The sequence below is a fragment of the Ambystoma mexicanum genome, chromosome 8, assembly GCF_040938575.1.
Source record: "Ambystoma mexicanum isolate Mex_15411 chromosome 8, UKY_AmexF1_1, whole genome shotgun sequence".
Lineage (NCBI taxonomy): Eukaryota > Metazoa > Chordata > Amphibia > Caudata > Ambystomatidae > Ambystoma > Ambystoma mexicanum.
In genome coordinates this window covers 422,067,924-422,085,695 of record NC_090929.1, presented here as the reverse complement: position 1 = coordinate 422,085,695, position 17,772 = coordinate 422,067,924, and the positions used below count along the sequence as shown (strand labels likewise).

General features: G+C 44.5%; 1 protein-coding gene across 4 annotated transcripts in view; it reads right to left on the bottom strand.

The window, feature by feature from the left end:
* Window positions 1-17,772, bottom strand: part of MTOR (mechanistic target of rapamycin kinase) — a 2,476,747-nt gene that overhangs the window by 1,048,600 nt on the left and 1,410,375 nt on the right. For all 4 annotated transcript variants that reach the window (XM_069609933.1, XM_069609934.1, XM_069609936.1 and 1 more), the window contains one exon: window positions 12,444-12,559. In XM_069609933.1, coding sequence (XP_069466034.1) covers window positions 12,444-12,559 — 116 coding nt within the window. The remainder of the gene's footprint in view (window positions 1-12,443; window positions 12,560-17,772) is intronic.

Sequence of the window (17,772 nt, the reverse complement as noted above, 5' to 3'; positions counted from 1 at the left end):
CTCCCTTCTGTCTCTTGCGGTACTTCATTCCAGGTTGCCGCTTCTGCACTCGGAACCAAATTGGTGTCGACTATCTGGAACTTTTCTACAGCTACTCTGGATACATGTGTGCTCAGGTACATACTTAATTGGCTATCCCCAGCTCTGCTACTATTTATCTCCACGACTTGTTTGGATATTTGTCTTCTGTTGGATTCTGGGACATTGAGTGACTTTCCTGTGAGATTGTCCTTAAGTGCATATAAACGCTTTCCTGAAAACTGCACCAACCCGGCACTAGTGCGACCCTCGTGCCGTCCGGGGCTACTTCCCTATACTAACATCCCAGTTTGTTATTTTCTCCTGTCGTCGTCTTCTGTTTCCTGGATTCCTTTCCTCAATATATCCTTATTCAGGTTAGTTGTTATCAATTCTATATATAGTTGGGACCAATATTGAATTAGACCATTTCCACTCATTTTGTGTTATTTCTTGTAGATCCACCCCGGGGAAGCTCCACTCAAATACCTATCTAGGTAGTTGCCCATTTAATTCAACTGTTCTAATCACTTGCATTAACCTCAACACTGTATTGGTGGTGTGTGTTCTCCCTGCTCTTTTATTCAATTGACATCTCTGTCTGTCCCAACTGAAACAGCAGAGAGGTACATTGTGGAAAAGAGCCCCTCTTTGAGGAAGCCTGAGTCTTGTACTCAGGGGAGCTGGGATGGAAGGCTGAATATCGATTCTTGTACCACCATCATCTCCAAGGTCACTTCTCTGCATCTTCGCCTGTTTCGGAGTGGTGAGTAACATCCGGTCACCTCACTCACCCGCTCAGCATTGGTGGAAATGGCGAGCGTGGGCTCCTCCTGCACACTACCCTCGGCAGCAAAATGCAGAGACCCAATCAGGGAGGTGGAGGGGGTTGGTGGGTGGGTTGGGAGGCGGGAGGGAAGGAGGGGACAGACACGGAAGGGAAGCGGGAGAACAGGGAACAGAGGGCAGCACACGCAGTAAAAACAATATCAAACAGTTCACAGTACAGATATTAAGAGGCCCAGGAGGGCAGCCAAACACAATTTCTGTCGCCTCATTCACCCGCTCAGCCTCGGTGGAAATGGCGAGCGTGGGCTCCTCCTGCACACTACCGTCAGCAGCAGAATGCAGAGAGCCAATCGGGGGGGGGGGTGGTGGTCGGGTTGGGAGGTGGAAGGGAAGGAGGGGACAGACACGGAAGGGAAGCAGGAGAACAGGGAACAGAGGGCAGCACACGCAGTAAAAACAATATCAAACAGTTCTCAGCACAGATATTAAGAGGCCCAGGAGGGCAGCCAAAAAGAACAATTTCGGTCGCCTCACCCACCCGCTCCTCCTCTTTAACTCTCCCTAGTAGTTGGCTCCCACATAAGCAATCTTCCTCCTACTACAAACCGGGGCATTCAAGCCCTTCTTAACTTCCTTACAGGCCTCATCAAACCACCCTTTTTTGGAGATTTCCCATTACTCTTATTAAGCATGGTAAAGCCTTCCGTAAAAGCCCCCAGTAATTCCACAAAACGTTCCACAGCTAACCCGGGAGTAGTGCTGCCCTCCAACAACCCAAGGATTATGGGTAGATTCTCAGACATAATGTGTATGCAAATTAGTATCCCTGATTTTCTCCCATTTAATTCTCCTCGTGCCAGGAGTTTTCCCATTTACCAAGCACACTGGACCATCTTGGGAGACCACTCCCTCCAACATCCCCCCATTGTTAGGCGAATGGGATGGTGATCCCTGTACACATCCAGCACTACTTCAAAATCCACTGCCCTATCCCAAAGTTCCACTGAAATACAAACCTAATCAATGGTTGACGAGCCTTGATGGTTGTTCAAAGTCAGGTGGCTTGGTATATCAGGATCTAAACCCCCATTAACCGTACATAACCCCCAAGTTTGGAGGTTGCGGGGTTGACCCCCGCATAGTCCATGCAATAATGTTGCCACAAAAAACGGCCATTTTCCGGTGATATTTTTGCATGGCGAGATTTTTGTGGCGACATCATTACATGGAACCGTTAAAGGATAGTTCCGGGCTTTTTTTTAATTGTCCCTACGGTTCGGCCATGTGTTTTTAAGCATAAATCGGTAGATCGTAGAAAACTTTCCTATGGACCTTACCCGACTTTTCGTCCATTAACGCACTCGAAGTCAGCCGCCATTTTCTGATAATCCTATCATTTCCCCCCCATCGCCCTGGCTCACCTGCTTTTGCGGCACTAAATCAAATCCCCCGCCCCTGAGTCTGACATCAGCAGACGCGTACCGCCCATTTCCCAACGCCAAAGCACGTTTCGTGTCAACAATCGCTGCGCCTCAGCTAATGAAGTGTCGCCATGGAAATGGCAGGACGCCTCTTTCCTCTATAAGTATAAACACACCGTTTCACAACACACAGCAGCAGATTTTCGATTCCATTACTCTCTCTGTGTTACTTTGAGTATTCTGTGACTCGTTTCTGTGCTCTGGTCAGCTACCTTCGCCGCTTCTAGGCCTTGTGAACACCTGTACCATCTCTGTAAATTATTTTACTTTCTTTACCACACAATGGCTACAATAATGCCGTATATGTACGAGCCCGAGTACACCGAGGAAGAACTACTGGAAAGGCAAGCACGCGAAAACGATGGGGATTCGGACGGCAGTTGGGAGGACCAGTCAACGGATGAAGAGCCTGGACCATGTCGCATGGACGGCGTCTCCACCTGGTGCACGTGCAATCGGTGCGAGCTAATGCCAACTGAGGAGGAGAACTGCTGCTGCCGTGAAAATTTCGGGTGGTTGGCCTACATTTCGGAAGGCGAGCCAAGTCCGCAATGCATCACCGAGCTGCCAGAGTTCAGGGAAGCCTGCCTCTCACGGACCGTGTTGAGGATGATGATGGTGCTTATGCACGAACTTCGCGGCACTGTTCGTCCGCGTAATCCGAGTAACGAGTAAGTATACTCTGGTTGTGATGTCAGTGATGCCACTACTATTTCATGGTCGTCTCCCACATATAAAATGACATCTACATATCATTCGAATGCATGTAAATTGGTTCCATATTGTGCATTTTCTAGATAGAATTTTTTTCAAAGCAGAATGACATTTTTTACCTGAATCGACAGTGATAAGAAAGTTTTGTCATTTTAATACAGTTTGCATCTTTCATTTTCACAGGTGGTACAGGCTGGTGGCCTATCGTTGCTTCACTTGGTGGCTTCACGGGAGGCTCGGACACCGCGTTCGGAGAGTAATACCTGCCTGTGCGGTACTTGTCAATAGACAACATTTCCCCAGCGACAGTGGACAATACCGCGGATTTTCCCTGGATGTGCTGCAACCGGAACTTTACAATGTGTAATGTTTATTATTTATGTTCAATTGAAATTAAGATCTAAAATAAAACCCAACATATATTTTAACAATGGTTGTTTTGATTTTTTAAATGAATCTAGTGTGTCTCCATTGAATAGTCTTCCTGTGCCTTGTCTTGTCACACCACATGTCTCCGGCCAGCATCCTCCGTCACGCTGGCCGCCCACCTTCAATCCACATAACCGTTGAACCCATATGCAATGGGTTATAGGTAAATAATCCATATGGTTGATCATAATAAATCATCCTTTTGGGCACCGGGTACAGAGATGACCCCCTCTGGCCCGTGCCGCCTTGCCACCACAGGCCAGCCTGCTGCTGACTAACTGCCTAGGCATCCAGGGTCTCCAGGGTGAACTGCACCCATATATTCTCCTGGGAGGGTGAGGTATTTATAAACTCACACCCCTGCCTTCCATGTACTAGATCCTGCAGCCTGCCTCTTACATGCAGTTAGATGGCCTCTCCTTGGTGAGGCCCTGCGGCAAACAAGTCTTGTCTGCACGACCACCGCCCCAATCCACCCCCCCCCCCGCCCTATCAAAGGCAGTTCGCACCGGGGTACTTGTGCTGGCAAGTGGAGCTGTCAGGGAGCGATAAAGGCCAAGAGGTGCCAAAGACCATGTACACTTCAAAGTGGTCTATAGAGCATGGGTTGTTGTTCCCATGTCTACCTCCAGACCCCGTGTCTCCTGCCAAGCATCCCCCCTCACGCTGGACGGCCCCCTGCAATCCACATAAGTGTGTCTCCATTCACGAGTCTTCCTGTGTCTTGTCTGCACGACCACCGCCCCAATCCACCCCCCCCCCCCGCCCTATCAAAGGCAGTTCGCACCGGGGTACTTGTGCTGGCAAGTGGAGCTGTCAGGGAGCGATAAAGGCCAAGAGGTGCCAAAGACCATGTACACTTCAAAGTGGTCTATAGAGCATGGGTTGTTGTTCCCATGTCTACCTCCAGACCCCGTGTCTCCTGCCAAGCATCCCCCCTCACGCTGGACGGCCCCCTGCAAACCGCATAATGCCACGACATATACACGTCATTCATTCACAAACACACCCCTGTTTCGAATTCTTTATAACCCACTTCATATTCTAATGAGAACTTCTTTGCGCTTTGCTAGACAACCCGCGAAGGTGCTGGTTATCTGCTCTTCGTCTCTGTGAACTTCCGTGATCACTTCGAGGAAACTCGTCAGTTTGCAACCTGTGAACTGCTCCCTGTTCTACGACAAGAAACTACTCTGATCCCTGCATCTAACTGTTTGTTCGTCAAGGTAAGGCCATGTACCATAATCATTTTGCGTCCAATTTCTTTTCGTTCAAGACAGTACATGCAAGGAACTAGTCACATGTTCTGAGTTTAGTCAAATTATCTTTCTATTTTTTTAAAGTTATTCAAATACTTATCCGCATGTGAATAACCTGTATAGTTCCAAGAACCAAAACGAACCTTGCATTGGACCTTTTATGTGTCATTTAATGTTTTAACACATTGGTATTCATAGAGAATTGTTGATCTTTACTTTTCAGAACTTTCCACAATGCCTGCCTGTTCCATTGGCGGTTGCCCTTCGAAGACCCATAATAAATCTGAAGGTACTATAATGCATGTTTTCCCTAAGACAATAGATCAGATAAGAGAATGGGTCCGATATTGCGGATATCCACCGTCTGAGCTTGAAAGTAGAGTCCTAGAAGTCTTTGCGGACAAGAGGGGTGATCGATACCGCATCTGCAGCAGGCACTTTAGCTCAGACATGTACTCCACATCATTGCTAATAAAGAAGAACACACCGCGAGCGAGGCGAAAATTGCTCTCAACCGCTATTCCCACTCTATTCGTCCACATCCCTCCACTGGTGAGTCAAGTTTACGTATTTATCTCTCGGCCTTGCGGTAGTGTGTAGCATTAGCTAACAATAATTTCCCCATTTATGTATCCACTCAATATGAAGGCGGAAGATTCTCCATCCGTGTCGTTATTGCAGTCATCAGCCACTCCAAGCGCCTATCTGGTAATCTTACTTAGCTATTCTGCCACTGACTTGTTTTAGGCATGTAAATCAATAGTTTTAATTTATCGTGTGATTATTTTACCTAATTGTACACCCTTGTACTCGTCCTCTAGTCTTTGTTTTCAGTTATAATTATTGTTATCCAAAATAATGCAAGTACTGTCTTTCAGGGAGATGCTGAGGAGTCCAACGTATTGACGACAACCGTTGATGTCACTCAGATGCTCGAGGTACGTTTCCGGACAGTTCCATCGATGGAGATCATCAGATCTTGCATTCTTGTAGCGTGATTGGTCCACACAATGTTTCTTTCGTTTTTAGCCATTGATATGTCCTTCTGTCGTCGCCCTCCTATGTGTCTTCTTTTTTCAATATTGTGTTCATTACTAATGAAAGTCCTATGTTTCAGGGAGTCGATGGAGCATTAGTCCAAGAAGAAGGGGGAGCATGCAGTTACGGGTCGGCGCAACAGCTTGCAGAAGTGTGCACCGCAGTTACATCGTCCCTTGATGTTCTTATGCATTTCGAGGTATGGATACTGACAGTTCGATCAAGCGAAATCATATGACGTGATTACATCCGCTATACTTCCTTCTTTATTGACGCAAGTACTATGTTTCAGGGAGATGACGGAGCTTCTTCTACAAGAACATCACCTCTAGTAGTTGATGAAGATATCTGGGTGGTGACACTTCCAACGATCGAGCAAATCGAATCATATTTAGATATCCCTTATTTATTTTAGACAACTGATCATTTGTGCAGGTCTATTTAGATGAGCCGTTGACGCCTGCACAAAGTGTATGTTCTTTTTAACAAAATAGAAAACCATACTAATGCAATTACTGTGTTTCAGGGAGTTACTGAAGCATCATCTTCAATAATATCATCAATGGAAGTCTATGAGGAGCCCGAGGTATGGATCTTGACAGTTCCATCTAACTAGATCAACAATGCGTGAATAATTGTCGTTTGAATGTTCTACACAAAGTGTTCATTCGTGTTTTGCTATTGAGATGTACGTGGGTATTGGTCCCCAAGTACATTTTGTGTTTTCAATATTATTATACATACTAATGAAAGTTCTATGTTTCAGGGAGTCGATGGAGCGTCAGTGCGTGATGGATGTGCTTATCGTGAAAATATAGTCGTTGCATCACTGTTAATAGTTCAATACTGTAAGTTGTGTTTAAACTGAACATCCCTTTTCCAATCTGTCCTCTAGTTGCGAGTGGGTGTACGAACTAGATGTACACAGACAGTGAAGCGAACGAGAGATGCTGCTTGTCAAACCTTTTGGCAGGGACTTGAGACTGGAGATGCATCGTGCCAATGGGAAGAATATGAAGTGATTGACAACGGAGCTATACCACATCCAGCCATTGATAGTGAATGTCCTCCTGGTAGTTCGGATGCAGTCGGAGATCAATTCACAGAATCCACACCCGCAAAAACTAAGACCGCGAGAAAGTTGAAGAAATTGTTTTATTCACCCATCGCCGGAGAAGGAACAGATGTTGCAATGGAAGAGAATGAAGTGGACGACAATGAAACACCATCAATATCACTGAACATAGCGGAAGACGATATCAGAGATTCTACCTTTCATGTGAGTGACATGTCCTCAACGTTACAGGCCGAACCAGCTGGGATGCAGAGTGACAGTATAAGGAAAGAGGCCAAATTCATTGTATTCGATAGTTGTTTGATTGATATTATTATTCGGATGAAATGTGGGCATTCGGTTGGTGGGGAAGTATGTGGGGAGCCATTGATTAATGTGACTCGTGCAATTCGAGGCACTAACCTTAAAATACATGCCACCTGTACAAAATATCATCCTTTCTCATGGTCTGCACAACCCATGCTGGGGCAACTGCCAGCAGGCAATCTACTTTGTGCAGCGGCTGCACTTTTTAGTGGTTCAAGTTTTAAAAAGTTAGAGTCTTTCTTTCAGTTTGTGGGAATCCATTTCATTGCGAAAACTCAGTTCTACAAATACCAAACCGATTATCTATTTCCAGCCATTAGCGAAGCTTGGAGAATGGAAAAAATGTCTATTGATAGTACATTCGCGGGCAAACGGTTCAGGCTAGCCGGTGATGGACAGTGCGACAGCCCAGGATTTTCAGCCAAGTACTGCACCTACCACTTTCAGGACATGGAAAGTAAGAAAATTGTGAGTTCGGTGGTCGTGCAGGTGTCACAAAGTACATCCTCAGTGGCCATGGAGAAAGTTGGCTTTGTAGCATCATTGCAAGAACTACAATCGCGGGGAATGGTGATCGACCTGATAGCCACGGACAGACACGTTTCAATTGCCAAGACAATGAGAGAAGAGTACAAAAATATAAATCACCAATTTGACGTTTGGCATCTTGCAAAAACAATCAATAAAAAAATGTCGGCTGCGGGTAAAAAAAAAGATATGCAAGGTATTTCACAGTGGTCCAAGTCAATCAGCAACCATCTTTGGTGGAGCTCAAAAACATGTGGAGGGTCGTTGGAAATTCTACTGGAAAAATGGCGGTCAGTAATGTTACACTGTAGCAACGTTCACCGCTGGACCACAAACCAACATTTCCACAATTGTGAACATGGCCATTTGTCCACAGAGGAGGCACGGAAGAAGAAGTGGTTGATTACTTCATCACCCACTCACAAAGCCATTGAAAAGATTGTATTTGATAAAACTATAACAAGAGATTTGAGGGGACTCACGGAATTCTGCCACACAGGAGATTTGGAGGTGTTCCACAATATGTGCCTAAAGTACAGGCCAATACAATTGCATTTTGGCATGGAGGGCATGATAAATCGGACTCTTCTAGCGGTCTTGGCACATAACCATAATGTTGGCCGTCAACAAAGTAGGACGACCGGAACTTTAGGGACTCTTCGCTACAATAAGGCCTTCACAAAAAGAAGTAAACAATGGGTTATCAAACCAGTGTTTGAGGATATGCAATATGACTTTATTGAGAGACTTATTGTTGATGTCCTAGATAGGCACATACATGGAGCTGTGAACGAACCTGTGCAGGGGACAACTGCATTGCCACCCAACATTGCCTCTGTTCCATGTCCACCTAAAGCAGAGCTCATTGAGAAATACACATCGCGGTTTAAATGATTGTAATTTGATTGTCTGTTCTCTCGAGTCTCCTCATGTTGCAGGCCCATTGAATATGTGTATCTATGTAATGTGTAAATAAAAGTGATTGCTCACTGTACATGCAATGTGTCTCTCCACCGTTGCCCCTCCCTTCACCGTGCAGTAGTGCGAACCACCCAGGTGTCACCTGTGACTTTGCTCTCGAGTCTCCTCATGTCGCAGGCCCATTGAATATGTGTAGCTATGTATTGTGTAAATAAAAGTGATTGCTCAGTGTACATGCAATGTGTCTCTCCAACCTTGTTCATTTGCGCATTGAATTAAACCAAACAGTAATATAAATCATTTTTCAAAATATATAGAATGTCTCCGTATTTATGGTTCTCTGGGGCTGCAAATACACGCACACAAAATGCAAAGATGGAGTGTAAATTTCAAGTCCTGTGAGATGGCCTTACACTGAATGTAGCTAACTAGGAATGTGTGCTCGTTCAAAGTGAAGGTCAGCTGCTTTGATTTTTTTGCTCGGGTGCCGGAATGGCCCACGACTCAGTATAAGGTTCTATTGTTATTTGACCTCGACAGGCTGGGACCATCCCGAAAGACTTCTTTTTGGGGGTGTGGTGCAATAACGTAAACGATAATGAATATAATTTCAGAAACGAAAGCCATTTAATGTTCGTTCATTAGAAGAAATAACGTCGGCATAGAAGGAGTGGTATTTCGGGGCTGCCCTACGCACAGACACAATGGAAAATGCAAATATAATGTAAGTAACTCTTTCGATGAGTTTATACCGCAATTTAATTACTATACAGTAGCTTTAAAGACGGGTTAAGTTGTACTTGTTCGTTCTATGTGGCATATTGTTTTGTACCGCGCCCTATCTTGAGGAGAACCATCTCCTTTTACGGAAGCACCTCAAAACCTTCCTCTTTGCTTCTGCTTTCTCTCTCCCTCTCCCCTGCTACAACTGGTCCACTGTCTGCGACCTCGGTCCTGGGCCCTTCCACTCTCCACCTGCACTGCCTCCCTGTCAACCCCTGCACTGGGGGACTGTCTCAGTATCCTACAGCCCCCCCTTGACGTATAATACCCAGTTGCACTGTCCTAGCTATGAAATAATTTCCCAACCTAATATATAAAATGAATAATTTTAATAAAGATCTGATGGTGAGACTAATTTCATTTTTTATGTTTTTAAAACAGGTACATCCTTCATTATTGTATGTGTCACGCGTACCAGACACCGGCGGATGGCTTTTTTAACCGCCATTTGCTTCTCCGCGTGAACAACGTTAGCACCCTGACCATTTTATGGGACGATCGCCAAGTACAAGTATGCCCTTACGCGGTACTAACGGCTAGATGCAACATACAGACCGTTGTGGTGGCCTAGTGCCTCGTTGTTGGAACAGCCATGCGATTATCAGTGCGACCGAAGAGCTTATTTTATCGTAAACCAACACCCTGTGTACTGCACACGAACATCGCTTGCCTCAAGACGAACTATTTTGGATCGAGAGCAAAGAAAAATGTAAATCGCAGAATATTCTCTAAACATTTGATGTCCAATAAATGTACTTTGCCAAATGGACAATCTTGCCGTTTGCTTTTAAACCACAGTTTCATATTCCGAATTGTGGCGCTGTATTGTGAGATGATCTAAGACCCTGTGTACAGCAAAGGAACATCGCGTGCCTCAAAACGAACTTTTTGGAACGTGAGCAAATAAAAATGTAAATCGCTGAATATTCTCTAAACATTTGATGTCAAATAAATGTACTTTACCAAATTTACAATCTTGCGGTTTGATTTAAAAGTACAGTTTCATATTCCCAATTGTGGCGCGCTGTGTTGTGAGCTGATCTGTGTTGGTTTCCGGGTTCTGTGTGTAGTCGCGTAGAAGACGCCTGGGCGCGTTTGCCTACGCAGCACAGTCACGTCACGGATAGAGGCGGGGAATATGAATGTTTTGATAAAGTCTGTTTCAGGGGCGGGGGATTTGATTTAGTGCCGCAAAAGCAGGTGAGTCAGGGCGATGGGGGGAAATGATAGGATTATCAGAAAATGGCGGCTGATTTCGAGTGCGTTAATGGACGAAAAGTCGGGTAAGGTCCATAGGAAAGTTTTCTACGATCTACCGATTTATGCTTAAAAACACATGGGCGAACCGTAGGGACAATAAAAAAAAAGTCCCGTAACTATCCTTTAATAAGTAAAAACAAGTCTCCATGTGCGGGGGAAATACGAAACACCTGCAAGAAGTCTATGTTTGTTTCCAATATCCTAGCCCTACAATCATATGAAACCTTGATTAGGGTTACCAGGCCCCCAAAACATCTACCTTTAGCCGGAATCCCAAATGATACAAAAAACATCTAGCAACGGGGTCTCTGGAGCCCACGTTTCCTGTAGGAGGAAGATATTGTGGACTTTTAAAAACTCCACCATGTCTGCCCTACCAAATTTCCCCCTTTCCCCGGCTATGTTCCATGAAAGTAGGACGGTCTCCATAGATATCATATTAAGTGCCCTTCTTTCCACTCTTTGCTCTGTACCCCGAGACTCCACCCTTCCCTCTCTCTCCTCCCAGTGGTCAACAAAAGCTGGAACATCTGTATGCCAATCCAAGTCTTCACGAGAGGTTAATACCTCATAACTGTGCTGAGAACTGTTTGATATTGTTTTTACTGCGTGTGCTGCCCTCTGTTAGCCAGCTCAGGTCCGATACTCGGTTCCCCTCCCCTCATAAGGGATGACCGTTCCCGATTTGGGATTGACTTCCAACTCCCTATGTGACTATTCCCAAACAGTGGATACCAGGGGCCCTGACCCTCAAATACACCTTGGGCCTTCCCCCGAGCTTCCAGCCTCTCTACACCCGAGTAGAAATAGTGCAAAGGGACTAGACTATAAAGTCTGCCGCCATTAGGTTTGAGACCTCTCGAGAGGTTAGAACTGGTCAGATAACTGACCACCGTAGGATCAGAAAATGTCACCACTACACAGTTCCTCTCCAGAAATTTGGGCTTTGGGATGACCCAGCCTACCCTCCTTGCCATCAAAATAATAACTGGGTCCACTTTTGGTCCGAACAAATTGGTATTTATCCAATAAGAAGCTTTGTTTGACAAGGACATAGCTGACTCAAATCCCCCTTCTGGAGCCAAGGTAGGCCCATAATAATTCCCACAAAAGGAGCTGATGTGGGTGGTAGATTCAGGATGGTTACGTCTCGGTCACCTACAGCCCAGTTAGCCCCAATGACCCCCTCCCCAGTCTTGGAGCTTAGCTCATTCCAATGAACCCACCTAGCATTAGAATTGGAGAGTACCCTGTTAGTCTTGGGGGCAAACTCCTACACACAAGCAGCAGTCACTTCCCGCCCCCAGCTTGCCTGTCATGGCCACTTTATATACATATATTTTATTGATATCTGTTTTATAACCCCTACAGATTATGTATTAGTAGCTTTTGCTTTTTGTACAGCACCCTGCTGCCTTCAGATAAGAAAGAGAAAGAAGAAAACAAAGAAACAGCTTCATCTGGTTTGGAACCGTAGAACCGAAGACCATAATGCAGTGCCCTTAGGTAGAGGGTGTTGGTGAAGGAAGGAACCTAAAGAAGATTGGAGCTTTGGGTTTAAAATTGGTATTGGGTTGGTGGTGGGGGAGGGTGGCACCTGCCTCAGTAATACTTAGATTGAGGCGTGAGTTGGCAAATATATAGAGCAAGTGCATGCAGACTTGTGTGGCACTACAGCAATTTGTTTGAATGCCTGTGCATCTACCCATGTGGCAGTGTACATGTGGGGTGGTGATACAGGTATACAGGTCTTATGCTTCCTGCTGGCTTCGCTGGCATGATGGTAATAGTGCATGTAGGGAGAAGCTGGCAAGGGAGAAGTGGGGAAGAGAGTGCTCTTACCTTGCCATAAGTTTATGAAGCTCCTGCTTATGCTGCTGATCCTCTGCAGCAATGGCATGCTGGGCCTGTTGCTGCATCGTCTGCACAAAGTGCTGCATATGCTGGAAGGCCTCAATCTACAGAAAAGAGAACAGATCACTGAAGGTGAGTAATCTTCTTCCTATTGGATACAATCATTCTTCCCAAAGATTTTTCTTCCACGGAAACAACCTCAAATACAGACTACTCTGGGACAATTTCCAAAACCAGCTACTTGGTGGTGGTGTGCAGCCCTGCATCCATCTTTATCATGGGTTCTTCATGCCATTCACGCCGGAAGTGTCATCACCAGTTTACCCACACATACACACACAATAACTGACACACTTTTCTTCAGTTCCATCTTTCCCCCACCCCATGTCAAAACAGCAAACGGACAACAAAATTATCACAAATAAACCAGCTAATTGCCTTTGGAGCACTTTTATTAGAGTGGTGGGAGGAAGGGTGATGAGGCATTTGTGGGAAGAATATTGTATACATCAGAAAGAATAAGATTAAACTTAATTCATTTGTTCTTCTAAGAGATACATTACTTCCACAGATTCCTCATCTATGAAAAGTCCAAAAGACATGCTAAATAATAATTGGAAGTGGGAAAAGGGCGAGTAAACAACTTTATAACAGGAACCCCAAAAGTTCCTTTGCTGTACTTGGTGGACATGGGCTGGGACACTAAAGTTGCTTCTTGACATATTTCTAGCAGGGGAACCCCTCTCTAAAGGGCAGAAGAAAGGCTTTCGTTAGATGGGTGTGAAGACCCTCCGAAAACCTCCTTGTGGGACAATTCATAGCAGGCTTATTTTTAAAGAACAATCCATCGGGAGACACATTGCTATTTCTGAGTCCTGCAAAGCCAACAAAGAACTGATTGTGAATACTACAACAGTTTGTCCTTGAAGGGCAGAAATTCAAGGTTCCTTTACGGTCATATCTTTCTTCCATCTTGGATGCATCAGTAGGAGGAAAGAAAACTAAAAGGTGGTTTTATTTTTAGCTGAAAGTCAGAGGCGTAGCCAGGATTGTCTAACAAGTGGGGTCTGAAGCTTATGTAGTTGGGCCCACCACAGCGCCATTAACATCTGTAAAGGCCCACACTGCGCAGCTCAGTGGCTATTTACAGATTTTGGGTGAACCTTGCCCGCTCAAGCCCTACCCTGTCTACGCCTCTGCTGAAGTGAAATTCAGAAAGCCACTATGTAACTTTAACAAGCCAATGTTAAAGCAACTAAGAAGGATACTTTGAAGCAGCAAAGTAGACGCAAAGGATGCACATTCTCAAATTGAGCAGCTATCAAGAAAGTGAGAAGCAAATTAAGATCCCACAACTGGACAAATAAGGGTTTTTGAGGAAAATATTTTTGAAGTCCCTTGAACAATTGTACAGGTATGGGAACTGAAAAATAGGAACAAAGTATGGCTGTACTTTGGAAGATGGAAAGGGCAGCTAAATAGCATTTGATGGTCACCCCTCAAAAGGCTGACTTTGCCAAAGAAAGAAGAAATTCTAGAACTGAATGGTGTACTGATGTTGTATAACAATGGGTTGAAAACTACTACCACTGAACGAATTTGTGAAATTGCACCAGCAATACACGTAAGCAGGTACAGAGTGGAAAGCATCCCACCAACAACCTGCCCAGAGAGATTCCAATCATGATACCTCAACATCTCAATAACCAGGCATGAGGTTTCAGTGCCCTGCCGTTGGGATGTAGTACTCTACCACAAGCCTGCAGCAGAAGGTCTTACTTCAAAGGAATCCTTTTCGGGTGGCCCAGTGGCATGGCCAGCATGACAGCGTGCCAGGTTCTCCAAGCCCAGTGGAAAGCTATCAAGTTCATAATTGTTCCGCTCTGCTTCAATATCCTCAGCATCGGAGGAATCAGGAAGGGAGGGAACAAGCACACCTGGTTGAACACCCTAAAGCAGAAGATCTTTCACACCCTGTTCTTGGCTTGAAGTACACAAACTGATATGGGGAAAGTCCCCACATGGAGAAGATCACCTCCACCGTCTCCATGTTGTTCTCCCACTTGTGTGGGACACCTCAGAGATGACTCAATGCACCCTCCTGTGTGTTCAGACTACCGCAAGGTGAGCTGTTGTCACTGTCACCTCCTTGTTGATCACCCAGATCCAAAGAAGCAGGTCCTCCCTGCATAATCTGATCAAACTCATATTGCTTATATTGTTGATGCAGTGCATGGCAGCGGTGTGCTCTGTGAGGGCTTGAACAGATGAAATTCTGATCAATAGTAAGAATTACATCAATGCTAGCTGAACTGGCCTCAATTCCAGCAAGTTGATTTGCGAGAAATTGTCCTGGCCTTCACACAAAACACCCATTGAAAGACCATGCAGGTGAGCTCCACATCCCATCAACAAAGGATTAGTAAGGAACAAGTTACTTACTTGTAAACTTCTGTTCTCCAGCATGGGTATCTTACATGGATTCACATCCTCATGAATATTCCCAGTTGTCTGGCTGGGAATCCTCTATAGTATTAAAGCAGTTTTGCTTGTCGCTTATAGAGCCTATTGCTGTCACTTTGGGTCATACTGCCCCAGCCAATAGCATTCGTCCTCATCACTTCCACCCCCAGTAGCCATCTTCACATTTAGAAGTGCACGTAAAGTGGAAGTAGTAACCAATGAAGAGGCACAGAGGGGTAGGATGGAGAGGCCCATGTGTATTCATGTAAGATACCCATGCTGGAGAACAGGAGTTATAGGTAAGTAATGTGTTTCTTCTCCAGCATGGGATCTTACATGGATTCACATGGTACTGAATATGATTATTCGGCAGTAGATATACAACCACTGGAGATGGCACAGGCTCTACAAAAGTACTACAAGGACTCACCTATTGGAAAACACTCGCCTCAAGCAAAGAGGTTGCAAAGCACCGCCTGGCAGACACAGGACTCCCCCCTGGAATTTCAATGCAGTAGAATTTTGTGATGGTCTGAGTCGACCTCCACATAGCAGCCCTGTAAACGTCCAGCAGGGCAACACTACACAGGAACGCCCTAGAAGCCATGGTTCTTGTGGAATAGGCTCTCGGCCTTACTGGCCGCGGCCTGTTCGCAAGTCGATGGACCATGCGTGATAAAGCCGGAGAGCTACCTGGAAGCCTTGGAAAAGGCCTTCCCCTGTCCTCCAGGTGCAAATGTCAAACCGAGAGATAGTTAAAAAAAGTCTTAGTGCATGCTACGTAGAACTTCAAAGCACACGCTACGTCCAGTGAATACAAAGCACGTTCGACAGGAGAAGCAGGATTGGGGAAGAAGACGGGCAGAACTAAAGGCTTGTTCAAATGAAAGTCTGATGGAACCTTTGGCATGAAGGATGGATATGGCCGTAGTACCAAATTGGACTCATGACAAGACTAATACGTTGGCAAAAAAGCTTGCAACTCTCCAACACAAGACACAAACTTCTGTGGAACACTGTGAGGAGGTTCAAAAGGAGGATCCATCAATTTTGACAGAACAATTTAGAATTCTCACGCTTGGGCCAGAGCCTTCACAGGAGGGAACATCCCTGAACAGACCTTTTAGGAACTCTTGAACAAGTCTGAGACCACAAGGCGTCTGAGTGTACCTGGAAATAGCCGCAAGGTGCACCTTGATAGATGCGTGAGAAAGTCCTGCTTTTGCTAGGGAGAGCAGATATGGCAGAATTTGAGGCACTTTTATGCAAAGAAAAATCCCCTGAACCACAGAACAGTGAGAAGCGTGTCCATTTGTACTTGTAGCACGCAAGTGTGACATTCTGCGGGCAATGTGTGTTAGGACAGTTTTTCTGAAGTCAAACTAAGGGCTTAGTAAAACCATTAAACTGAGACAGTACAAGACTCCACTCATAGTATAAGGCTGTACCACCCGAGTTCGTTGGTAGCGTAGACAGAGCAGCCAGGTTTATCTTAGGAGGGAGAGAGGGCTATAGAATCAGTACAAATGAAATTGTAATACAAATGGTCCAAAGAAACACAAACACTATGTACTGTAAAAATAAATGGTTTATTTAAATACAAGTAGGCCCAGATAAATCTTGGGGGGAGTAAGTACTATCACATTATATATAACCACAATTATAAAAACATAACACTATGCTTGAAAGTACACATACCAAAGCATATAACCTTATTTTTTTTTATTTTTATTTTTTTATTTTGGGTGGCTCATTAAATCAACCTTTCAAAACATACATCAATAAGATCACAGATATCATAAGAATAACAAATTTGACAGATACGATAAAAAATACATTTGTTTAACTGAAAAAAAAGAAAGAAAAAAGAAAAAAACAGATAAGTAAAGCCTTCTATGATACCACTTCCAGTTGGAATGTCTAATTCTCTAAGTCAGACAATAATAACATATTAAAATTAGATATAAGCACTTCTTATTCAAATAATTATCGATGTATATAGAGAACCAAATTCAACCCAATTTCTTCCATTATCCAAACAGCTTACTTACTTGGATAAATTGGACACAGAATTTTATTTAGAAATTGGATAGTTGCTATTCTTACAGTTATCTTTGAGGTCGCAAACAGCTCATGCCATAGCTCATCGTTAGAGCGACTTGTGTAATAGTACCTTGTTAATTTGTCAAGAATGTCTTTTCTCTGCAATCGGAGTGCAACACATTCTATCAATAAATGTTTCAAGGTTTCTTTGGTTTTCGTATCATTGCAGAATCGACAGAAAGAGGAGTCTGTCTTAATAATACCCCTCCTTAATAAGATTTGTTTCGTTGGCCATAAATTCAGGCGAAACCTCAATATTTGATTTCTCAATTTGTGTGAGGGACATTTTAATAGATAGTCAGCAGTTTGCCGGATTTTCTTATGCCCAAACAGAGCTCTATCAAAGTCTTTTAGTTTTACACAATTCTGTTGAGTTAAGTACCAATCCAGTTGATACAGTTTTATTTTGGCTTTGGTGGGATTAGATAGTAAAAGATCTAGAGAGATGTTTGCTTCTGTTAGGTCCGATAAAACAGCCGCTCTCCAGTTTGAAGGGAATAAATGTTCCGATCGCAATAGATAATCTGCCAGGGTTCTTAATACACTGTTGCTAGAGAGACCCAACACACATTTTCGAAATAAGCAACATCTCTTCCAGGATGCATGAATATTCACCGAGAGGATACCCAACTCAAAGCGAAGCAATACCGTTGGGCTTGAATCTGGAAGATTCAATACTTTTTTCCAAAACCTTGCCTCAATTTTGTCCCAATAACCGGCCTGCAGGGGCGACCAGGATTCGGATCCATAG